This window comes from Molothrus ater, chromosome 3, assembly GCF_012460135.2.
Source record: "Molothrus ater isolate BHLD 08-10-18 breed brown headed cowbird chromosome 3, BPBGC_Mater_1.1, whole genome shotgun sequence".
Taxonomy (NCBI): domain Eukaryota; kingdom Metazoa; phylum Chordata; class Aves; order Passeriformes; family Icteridae; genus Molothrus; species Molothrus ater.
In genome coordinates this window covers 57,992,117-58,004,271 of record NC_050480.2, presented here as the reverse complement: position 1 = coordinate 58,004,271, position 12,155 = coordinate 57,992,117, and the positions used below count along the sequence as shown (strand labels likewise).

The 12,155-nt window shown below is 37.0% G+C and overlaps 1 protein-coding gene across 7 annotated transcripts in view; it reads left to right on the top strand.

Annotated features, from left to right (window-relative positions):
* EYA4 (EYA transcriptional coactivator and phosphatase 4) overlaps nt 1-12,155 on the top strand; it is a 140,238-nt gene that overhangs the window by 10,949 nt on the left and 117,134 nt on the right. For all 7 annotated transcript variants that reach the window (XM_036381015.1, XM_036381013.1, XM_036381014.1 and 4 more), the window contains exon 2: nt 6,770-6,871. In XM_036381015.1, coding sequence (XP_036236908.1) covers nt 6,839-6,871 — 33 coding nt within the window. In that variant the 5' untranslated portion in view covers nt 6,770-6,838. The remainder of the gene's footprint in view (nt 1-6,769; nt 6,872-12,155) is intronic.

Genomic DNA, 12,155 nt, shown 5'->3' with positions numbered 1-12,155 from the left:
AGTGTGAAATTATTAGTATGTTGCCAGGATAAGGGAGGTATTGTTGGGGCTAAAATTCTGTATTCTGAAATTCTCAAAGTTATTCATTACACAGGTGTGGGACGGGAGGGGTAGGAAGAGTAGGGGAATCAGTTTTAGTCATATTTGGGTACCTGTCAAGTTGGAACCCAGAGCTGCAAAAGACAAATACTGCACCAACATGTTCTTTTACAAAACTAAAGTAAATGAGATCCAGTGCTTGCAGTTGTTTGCCATTTGCCAGGAAGTCTTTCTGTTTTCCCCTTTTTTATTTGTTGTTGTATGATGGTAGAATCTGCAGGCAGATCTGTCACAGACCCTTTCTGTTTCTTACCTGGTTCACGTACCTAACTGATGCAGGGACCTCATGGTCTGTGTTGCTCTGCTTTTTTTGTTTTGGTGCCAGCTTTTGGTACCAGATGGTTTTGTGGTGCTGTGACTTGTTTCTACTTTGGAAGTACCTGATGTAGAGTGGCAATACCATCTTAGTTTTTTTAATAAAATGTCCATAAATGCTACACAAGCAATGCCACTCTTCAGCAAAATCAGCTCAAGGAAGCAAATTACCCTAAACTGACAATTATACAAATATTCATTGAAGACCATGCAGAGTTTGCAAGACTGTGTCTAACAAATGTATAGTGACTTGCATGAAAGTTAAAAATTTGATTTGAATTTTGAGATGTTCTCAGTGCGTTGTGGTTTGGTGGCATGAATCATGTCTTTATTACTGTATTTATTGTCTGGCATGAATTCACGTGCTCAGAAATGAAGATGGAAATAACAAGTTATGTCACAGTTACAATTTTTTTTTTTTCAGGAGAGGGAGAAGGTAAAAGGAAACTAGACAAGCTCAGAACTATAAATGTGTGGTGGATGTTGACAATCCCATGCCTGTTCTTAACATGCATGCTAACCCAAGATCTGAAAATAAATGTTGTGTTAGCAGGAACAAACACTATTTCATCTCCAGCAGGGATTGTAGCAAGACTCTAAATCTAGTAATGATGTCTGACATCACACCTTGAAGCTTATTAATTTCCGAAGCACACTTTCTATATACATTAGAATATATACCATATACCCAGGTTAAACATATGCATATTCTTATGCACATCCATGCTGGATATGTGCTGGGATGAGGACACTGAATGGATCCTAAAGGGTGTCCTGTGCAGCCCCCTCCAAGTAATCCATACACTGTCACCCAAGTATTTACTGTGAAAATGAGGGCTATTTGTAGAGAAAGCAGCTGGGTGGGTCCATTTGCTTGTCAGCTCATCCTGGAAATTGCTCCTGTATTCCTTCCCTGTTCACAACAGTATATGTGGCTAAAATAGGATGTTCGTCTATGTTAAGTTGCATTAATTGTTCTGTGAAATCCCAGAATAATTAAGATTATTCAAAATAAGGAGTAATCTACCTTCTCTGTTTAAGCAATGCATCTGCAAATGCAAGTCAATGTAGGCAGGTGCTCAGCAGAACACAAAACCCAGGGAAGACAATTCCATTCCATCAGGGCTTGCTGGAAATGCCTGGAGCTAAAATTGGTGGTACATGATGTTATGGCTTGCTGCAGACCAAGGGCTCCAGGGGAGGAAGGTGCTCCATTTTTTGGAAGTCACTAATATAGAAGTGGGAACTGGATGTGCTACAAAGGCTTCCAGAACAGTCTAAAACTTCTCTGAGTGTAAAAGTCTCATCCTCAGCAAGCTAAAAGTGGACTGAAATCAAACTGATCCAAAGACAGCCATATTTAACCCGCTACAGAGGAGGCCCAAGGAAGGAAAAAAAGGAATTAGAAGAAGAAGAAGGAAAAGACTATATTCTCATAAATTCCCTAGTCTATGGAGCAAGATTTGTTTCTGTAATAAAATAGGACTTTTTCAGGAGGCTCATTTTACTCATATTGCTCTCAGATAGTAGACATCAGCTAAGGAAAAGGCCTCAGCTAAAGCTAAGTAAACATACAAAATTCCTGAGCCATTTCTGCTTTCATCAAGAATCCTTCTGGAATAAGAAAAGTAAAATTTGAGCATTAAAATAATTTTAAAATTCTGAATATATTTCTGTTCACCAGCCTGTTTTCCTCAGGGAAGAAAATGCATCCGTGAAAAGGTCATACTGTCAGGATGGCTTTGTTTGGCAGACAAAATTGAAGTTCTAATAAATCAGCATTTGGCTTCCTTTTAATTTAGGAAATTAAAAGGATATTTTATCTTTTTCAAGATACTTTATTTTATTAAGTATATTTTATCTTTTTTACATGAGACTTTCTGTGATAGGCATACAGACGGCCAGAAGGATGTTTTCTTGGGTAGGAAATTACTGAATATTAGGTAGTGCCTGTTTGTTACTCCCCATTCCCTTTCCCCTGTTCCTTCAAAGAAGCAGGTTTCATGGGAAACAAATAGCGTGAAATAATCTAATTTAATGAGATTGCAGTGTGTATGCACTAGATTCTTGTACTGATTCTAAAGCAATTTTCTCATTACCTGCCTTGCCTAATCTTTCACAGTGTCTTGAATGTGCTTTATTCTACTCAGATGTTCTGTAGGAGTGGTGCAAATCCAAAGCAAGACTTGCCTGAGAGGCTGTGAGAGTTCGGGCTCTGGAGCCCGTCCTCACTGGTTCACATCCTGCATTAATTCAGTGGCAGCTATCAGCACTAAGTACTATCACAGATTGCTGAAGTGGAGCACTAGAAAATAAGAAATTACTCTATTTGTAACCGCTGCTCTCTAAACATTTTGACTCCCAACCTGTGGCTGTGACAGAAATGAGTTCTTTTTTGAGGCTGAATGAATTGTGTAAACCACAGCATATCCTTCTCCTAGGCTTATTACCAACACGTTTTAAAATGTGTAAAACAGTATAGCATATTTGCCTGGGAACATGAAATTTCTGAACTATATTGCCAGAGGATCAAATGATACAGCCTCGGAAGAACTAGGGAGCATCACGTGATATAATCTCAGTAGAAGCGGGTATTCTTAAGATAAAACAGAATAAAAAGAATGTGAAAACGTGCCCAATACTATTATAATGCAAAAAAAAGTGGTAGAAACTGAGGACAATGCTCCCCCTGCCCCTGAATTTCATTTCAGAAGACTAATTCTGAAATGAGAGGACTTTTCTTCCCAAGTTCTTGTGTTGAAGTGAAATGGGGGAGGTTTTTTTCTGATGGCCAAACTCCTCTTCCATGTGATGGATTCTTCTTGGAGATCCATATCCCCATCTGGCCAACTGGGGGGCCTGAAGCAGCCTCTCAGATACTCTTGGGAAACTTCAAGTGTTTTTACCTGTAGGTCCCCAAATTCACATTCTATCTTGAGCTTGTGGAAGTTGCAGCCCAGGATCATAGCAGATATCCCATAGAAAATAAAATTGCATTACATTTTCAGTCATTCATAACGCTGTGTGCAGCAGATCCTCAAGTAGTTTATTTTCTTTAACTTATGTGTGTATCTCTGGAAGGAAACACATGTTTCTCCTCATGGTCAAGTCCTGGAAGTTGCAGTTTAAATTTGATGAAGTGTTTTATTCCCCCAGATAAAAACAAATAAATAAAAAATTAGATTTAAATGCATTTGTTGATGAAGAAAGTCAGGAATCCTCCTAATTAAGACATTTCTTAGAAAGGTAAAATTTTTATCTGGGAGCATAAAACACTTCATCAGTTTTAAAGCCACATCTGCAAGGAGTGGGTAAAGAGGAGAAACAGACATTTTTCTTCATTCTGGCTTGTCTGTGAGTTTAAGACTTTTAACAACAGTTTTAAAAATATTTAAACCCAGTTAGAAACACTTGCAATAGAGTAGGGATAAAAGTGCCCTCCCTCCCTCTGTTTTTAATCTGGTTCTCTTGATGGAATAAACTACAAGGTTGAATTGGTAACTGGATTATTGCCTCATAAAACAGCACGAGGTTACTATTATCCTTTAATTTTATATCTTTATTAGGGAGTAATGTTGGTCTTATTTAAATCACTGACTTCTCTAATGGTTTTTCTCCCCTTTTACAAATTTATAAAACTAAACCCTAAAGGATTTGGTCTAAGTGCAGTTGGCATAACTGCCATTATAAAAATCTTTGTGTTAGCAGTTGGTTATAATCAGCTGCTTTAACTGGGCTCAGAATGAAGCAGAATTTAGCTGTTGATAGGTAGAATAATACTGATAAAATATTATTTCTGAATTTTATTTCAAAAAGCTCCATTTCCAGTAAGGACTTCTGAATTTTGAGGCAGTGTAAAGATGAACAGCAGTGCCCCAGAAACTTAAAATTTAGCATGTTTGTGCAAATGATGTATGAAACCTATTTTCTATTTCTACAAAGACATAAAGAAGCTTGTCTTTGTCTTGAAATTCAGTAAAGTAACTTTGAAAATTCATGGAAGTTAGTTTTTTTTGGAAGGTGACTAATACAAGTGGCTTATTTAATGATGTATTCAGTGAGTACACCCTCCTGAATTTTGGGACACAACACATACTGTGAGTGAATCATTGGCAGTTTGTTGTAGTAAAACTCCTATTGGATTTGTGTCATCATGGTGTATTTAAAATTTTGATACTCTGGGTTTATTTTTGGGAAAATGTGACATCCATTGGTTGATCTCAGAGTGCTTTGATTAAGCATCCATCAATAGGGAAAGAAACATGGGTCTCTCTGTTCTGGTGTAGCTCTGTAGCTGAGTTATAGTTGGGTTTTATACAGAAAGTGAAGAATCTGCCGCCTTCAGTGCCTGACTGACAGAATTAGAGCATTTGCTATTTGAATGCAAGCCAGTTATATATATACTGACTTTTCAGCCAGTATACTTAGAAACTAGTCAAATAATTTGCTACAAATTTTGTATTTTGACCATTTTTTTCTGAGAGTGCGATAACATGAACACACTACAACCTTTTAATTAAATCAAAGCAGATTTTATGTTTAAGTTATTAATGGAATATTTTAGTATCAGTCAGAATCATCATTGTGTTTGCAGTTGCCTCCTTTGATTGGGACTGCTGCAGGCAATGCCATGTAGAGCTGCTTTCTCTTAAAATATTCACTGTTCATGGCAGGCTCCTTTCTAAAAATTGCCTATAGTGGGTATTTTAAAGAAGCCCTTCAATTCCTCTTTTAGCTTCATCGAACAAAGACTGGAGAAGATACTTACAAATACAGGAGTGTGGGCTCCACATTGACCAAAAAGTAATGGGAAGTGATTACAGTTTTGGTGAAGGCATTGTGAGGGAAGACATCGATGTCTTGGATCCCTCTGAAATTGAAAGGAGATTAAAACCATTTTGAAAAGCATTAATTATTTTCAGCTGTGTGATATGGTGAAATACATGCAACATGATTTTCTTGAAATTTGTCTTTTCCTTATGTAACATCATAGCAAAAATTAGTGAAATGTGAATGAAAATAGTTTTGAAATTGAGGCAAGAGGGAAGAAAGACAGAAGGGTGTCATTTGGTGTCAGGAAAAATCCAGGTGAAACTTGAAAGCAAAGTAGACTGAGGCTGTGCATTTGTGTGTGTTCTAGAAAATATCTATGTGAAACAAAATTACTTTTGGTGAGTAAGTGGAGGCATGGCAAGTAAGTGGCACTTGAGATTAAGAGAGGAGGTACTCGCAGGGCAATGCAGGGCAGTGGGTGAGAATATGTGGATTCCACATAGGTTCCATGGGTCGAGTTCCTTTCAAATACTCTGCAAATGCCAATACAGCTGTCCATGTTTTACCCTTGGTAGTGTTTATTAGTGTTTGCTGATCAGAATTTAAAACAGAGATCCATAATATGTTTATATTATTGAGCAGAGTCCCAGGGAATTCCTTGTGGTGCCTTCTTGATAAACAAATCTAGGTAATATTGATAAGGAAATCCAGGATGTTTGGGTTCTTTAACATATGTGTTTACATATTGTTTTTTTTTAATGTAACATGAGTTTTGGTTAATGATATGATTATTGCATATATTAAATATCTCTGTCACTTTTTTTTTTGTTCTAAATGATGAAAATTTGCTTAACTCCAAAATGGATCTTTTCTGAGAATGGACACTGTAAAATAATAGTGTGGCTTTTTAGTTAGGGCTACCATGATCATTCAGAGGCAGAACTCCTGGAAAATAGAATTTTCCTATTGAAAGTCTCCATATTTGATGAGAATGATTCACCCTATTAGAGAAGGTATAGACATAGCAGATAATTAGGATAATGTCTCTCATTTAGCACTTTGTAGGGAGCCACTTGTTAGAAACCACTTTGTGTATTTAATTCAATCCCAAAGGAATTTAATGAACCTTAGAGAGGGGACTTCATGCTGATAATTGCATAATAACCTGTTTTTATGTCAGACACTTAATGGCTAAGAGGTTATCATTAAATGTGTATTAAGCAGTTCTGTTCTATAACAGTCTTTCTAAGATGTTCTCTCAAGGGTTATCATTTGTTGACTACTTAAACAGCTGCCTGTATTCAACATTTTAGCTTCTTTATTGGTTTGTTTTCAGAGCTATTTTTTCTCTTGAAGGAGTCAAAGAAAAGTCCCTGTTTCTGTTGGTATATTTTAGATAGTTCCCAGAATAATACTGAAAGTGTTGAAGCACTTTACGTTAAAATAATCTTCATATGGGAACTTTGCTTCAGGTTTTAGTGAAACCACAACCTCAGTTAGGGTGTTTGTTTATTGCAGATTTGTCTTAGAAGTGAGGACCGTAGATTAACATGTTGTTTTTTAATCTTCTCTTTTAATTTAGACTGCTGAGCTGTAAATTGAAAGGAAGATAATTTCTGCTTGTGGAGGAAAAGAAAGGTGAATAACCTCAATGGAAGACTCTCAGGATCTAAGTGAACAGTCAGTAAGTATAAATGTTGCTAAATTGAATGGAATAAATTGAACTCTGTTCAACCAAGTTGTGTGAAAGGATTTTACTTTGGATTTGAAAATTATAGTAAGATCTGGGGAAATCATCCGAGCTCCTAGTTTTAAACCTTTTAGTTTGTACTTTAAATGGTAAAAGTGGTTTTAATCTTTTTTCCCTGTTGAAAGGAACAAGATCTTTGTTATGTAAGATTTTGCGGAACTGCGATTGTTAGAGGGATGTAATTAAGCTGCATTGGAAGAATAAAATGTTAGAAATGTGCACAATGGTATGCCTTGTTCAAATAATTGCATTAAAATGTATCTCCATTGTAGTCTGTCAGTTTTTCCAAATCAAGGGTTACCAAAAACAGAAGCAAAATGTTTCAAATGGTCAGACTGGCAGATGATATACACTAATTTTTTCAGGATTGTGAGAATTGGTAGTCTATCCCCCATCCCATGTCAGAGACAGATTCTTCTTTTCACTGATTACATTTCTGGGAAAAATGGGGTGGACATTTCATCTCCTTTTCCTTTCTTACTTTTCCTTGCCTTTAAGGATATCATCTTCAGATCTCCTCACCACCAGACTGCAGTTCTGAGGGGACAGAAGGCTGTGAGCAAATTCAAAACTATCTGGGCTTGCCATCCAATGTTTTGGGCTTTTTAGCATCTTAATTTTCTGCTGTTTCTTACTGCTCACAACAGGGACATATTTTGCCAGTACCATGATTCCTATGATTCTCAGCTTGGACTTAGTGTACTAAAGATGAACAAAGGGATTTATGACATTTCTGACATGCTGAAGGAGGTTATCCATGCAATAAACTTGAAAAGTTTGAATATATATATATATATATATATATATATATATATATTTTAGAGACTTTTATGGGTAACACAAGTGCAAGTAAATGGGGGAAGAGTTGCAGTGTTTCTAAAATGTCAGTAATTTTCTTTAATAAGGAATACTTTGCTCCTGGCTGTGTAGCTCCTATCTGAGACTTTATCTTGGACTAGAGTTTTATTACCTATTTTAAATGGTACAGGACTGGAAAGTCTTAATAGTGTCTTAAGTCCCCATGGTGGCACTACCTGGGACAGCTGCACATATTTATGTATTTAAAGTGTTCCCAAGCAAAACTTTAGAGCCTGTAAAAGCTACATGGCTTCATAATTTAATAAAGTTTTATAAAGGTCATAAAAGATTAGGCAGAAGTTCATCTCTTGTAGTCTGTGAAACACTTTTTCTGTGGCGCATTCACGGTGTGGTTATTAACAGGAGGTAGATGAGCCAGTTTAGCTTACTGCAAAAACATATTTCCATAGTAATTAAAATGTTTTTGCAACACTGGATGTGTGATAAATACATATTTTAGAAGCAATTTTATGACCCCATCATAGTATAATCTCTGTAGTATTTCTCATAATTCCTGCATAGTTTTATGCTACATGTGAAAATGGTCTGCAGATTGCAAATTGAGGTGAAATCTGTGCTGTGTTGCCTATGAAGGTGGTGTTTGCTGTCTTTATGCTAGTATCACAGAAAGTAATGATTCCAGACAAGTTTATTCTTCTTACTCTTCACTAACAGTGTCAGAACTTGAAGGTAATGGGTGGGAGAGCCATTTCATCACTCCCTGTATCCAGGTGGGCACTGAGACTAAAATCTCACCTAGAGCTTGGGCACTGTCCTGGGAATTCTGTGAGGCCTGTCTGCCTAGAGCAGGCACTAAGCCTTCATTTCCCAACTCCAAAAGCCATTTCACTGTTACATCATGGTTAAACTCCTCTCTTAGCCAATTTTCAAAAATGAAAATAGCACCTCTGGCTTAGTTCCTTAAAAGCCACAGGGCATCTCTGTGGGCTAGAGATCTCAGGAAGCAGGAGGCTTTGGTGGTTTAAACTCTTAAGGTATCAGATGTATCTGCTTGAAGTGCAGCTGTGCTGTTTTGTACTGGTTAATACATTTTATACTGGTTAGCTCTGGGCAGTTTCTGCCCATCAGGCAGGATTTCTAATTCCTGATGTGCTCAGGGAGCATAAGTACTTCATGCCAGCCTCAAAATTTCTTTTGGGAGATAAATGCATAATATTTAGATCATGAAAATTCATGGAGCATAAGGATCTAGCTCCTGTTGCCTTTGTATTAGATTGTGTGAATAAGCATGAGTGTGAGACCTGTGCTCAAACTCGTTCTGGTACCTTGGCTTCGAATAGTCTCGTCCTTGGTTACTTTAAAGACTGCCTTTCTCTGCAGCTGGGATGGGTTAGAAGGTGTTTGCTTTTGCATGGTGTGTTTAATGGACAGTTGAGTTTTCTAAAGAGAAAGATTCCTTTATTGGATTAATTTCCCAGGGAATTCTGTTAAAGAATCTTTCATCCTTGGGAAAAGAAGCCAGGCACAGTTCCTTGGTATAGTGAACAAGAATAATTTTCAGGTTTTTATTTAAAGAAAGGAAATGATTCAAACTTTTGAGAGTAGATCATCTTCCTGAAGCATGATATACTGTAGTGTAGCTTTTATTCTGACAGTCTTCTCTGTAAGTTTTAGATCACTATTATTATTTTAACTCAAAAAATGCACCAATAAGAAATGATTGGTTCTGTGATTCCTATCCTGAAAGTATATCAGTTAGGTGAAACTTATATCATCATACCTAAGAGCAATTTCACAGCATTCCTGTTGCCACATGAGAAATAAATTATTTTCCTTTTGTCTCAGTGCAGTGACTGCATGACCACACACTGCTTCAGGAATCTGTGCTACCCTGTTCTCAGAGCCTCTGAAGAGTTGTTTTTCACTGAATTGAGCAGCTGCTGTTTTCTGAGATGCCAGCTTGATTAGATGTAATATATATACACACACACGCATATATATACATACACATTATGCCAGTAATTTATTTCTTTTTCCTATTTTTGACCAGAAGTCAGTCTACTTGTCTAATTGTTGTACTTTAGAGCCTCTGTGTTGGTAAACCTCTTGTGCCCCCTTTCCTCTGCCTTCTCCTTGTTGGCAGAGGTGGGAGAATCAAGTCTTAATCAAGATCATTCAGCAGGAAAAAGAGTCAGAATCAGAATAGAATTTATTATACTTTGGCTTTCCTGTCTCTACTCACAAGTGAATAGGTGAATGGCTCTATTTTGAAGACCAGTAAGAAGATGATGCAATTTACTATCTGATGCAGAGGTGAGCTGGGATCCATCAGGTGCAGCTGAGATCCAGTGGATCCTTGCAGCTGGCATGGAGCTGTCTGGAATGGGGCCTATCATGCTACTGTACTTTCTAGGGTGGGTGTGTGTCCAAAAAAGCTCATAACTCTCTTTTCCTTTCCAATTCAGATGCAGAATATATTTGTACATCCATGCATGGGATTTTCTTCTACTATGGGAAGGCTCAAGTAATAGTATTCTGAGTCAAAAAGAGGAAAATAGTAAGACAGGTATTGCACAGATAGAAGAAAATGGCCAAATGGTCCTTTTCATGTTCTGGTGTGAGGTTTGTCATCAGGTGCAGGCTACTACTTACCAAGTGAGAGAATACTTAAATCCACATCAATTGGTCTTACATGGACAGATGGAGCTACGTTATAAGTTCTATTTGTTTTGAAATGGATGAAAAGGAAATTTTACTGATCTTGTATTTATGAAGAGTCTAGCAATAGGGATACAAACGTTTTTCCAGACTGATCTTGGAGGTGTTAAATAAAACTATAATTTTTTAGCACCTAAATAGTTATCTGCCATGCTGCGGTATAGCAGACACACTTAGGATTTTGAGAACTACAGGTTTACACTCTTTGTTTTGTCACTTTCTGTTCAGTCTGTACTAGTAGAAGAAGAACAATTTGGCTGCTAACTTGCTAGTTTAGGGTTTCAAAGGGCCTTATTAGAAACTGGTGTAATTTCATCCCCTGGCCCTTTTATATAACAGCCTGCATATTTAGATTGCTTCATTTTAACCTAGAATTAAACAATAGATTGCAATGCTGTAGGACAGGACACTAGCAGATGTGTAGCTAAACTTGAATGAACAGGTTTTTATTTTTGTGACATTTGGACAATCATCCCCCTTGTGCCCTGGGTAAGTTATTTGTTTTTTATCAGATTGTACAGACTGTTATATCTGTTACTTGCATTTATGGCCCTCTTGCAGATGGACGATCCTTGGCAACCTTTTTTTGGACAGTGTTGTTTCCCTGTTTTTGTTTTGTTTTAATGTGTGAAGCTGTCAGATATGATCCCTTTGCAGATCAGTTTTCAGCTGCAGCTACTTCTCTGTTGCATGAGCCCTGTACCTGCAGCACTTAATCTTCCTCACATCTGGGGTGGGCAGCCTGCTAGCACTTTGGCTGGAGCTCGTTGCAAAGAAATAAAAATTAGTTTTAACTCTTTACCTGAATTTTAAAATGCTTTCTTTCAATGTACTGCATTGCAGCACAGCATGTTGTGGTTCTTATCTCTGTTATATCAGTATTAGTAGGACTTGTATTATTACAGGCAATTTATCTCCTCAGGTTAGTGATGTAGCTTGAAAGAGTTATTTGGAAGTTACCTGGTCTAGCTGCTGGTCATGAAATGCTGGCAGTATGCACAAATACTTCAGTTATGAAAGCAAGGAACATTTAAGATAGGTAAGCGAAAAAATTACGATGTAGTAAGAAAAAAATAGTTTTCTTGATGAGTGATTATTTGCTTTTAATTAAAATCAGTCATTGAAGAAAAATGCCGTAACTTCAACTCAGCTGTAATGGAAAGTAGTAGAAAACCAGGCTGCCTTTTTGAAGGTTTATTTCAGAGTATTATTGAGAATTGCTTATGTATTTTACTACCTCCTTTCTACAGACACAGTAACTGGCACAGAGAGGTGGTGTGCCATAGAGGATCCAAAATTGTCACCCAGTTTGAATTACAGTAAATAAAGAATAAAATGTAATACGATTATTCCTTGTCCCTCATCTAATAGGAATTTGAGGTAGAAACATCAATGTTGTTCTCTCTCAGCTGTAAGACCTTTACATATGACATTACAACTTCTATGAACACACACTTTTTTTTGCTCTTTCCTTTGTGCTCTACCACCTCAGCATTCTGTCATTTCTATACAAAAATTCACCACTGTTAAATTTGAAAGCACTTTTTTCAAACTACGTAGTAGTTTTATATATATTTTATTTCTATCATTTACCAAATGGGACAGTCCAAATGAGGCAGCACTCAGAAGCAATTAATGCATTTTGACATGCAGAATAAACTGAGTAGACTTGTGTGTGTGG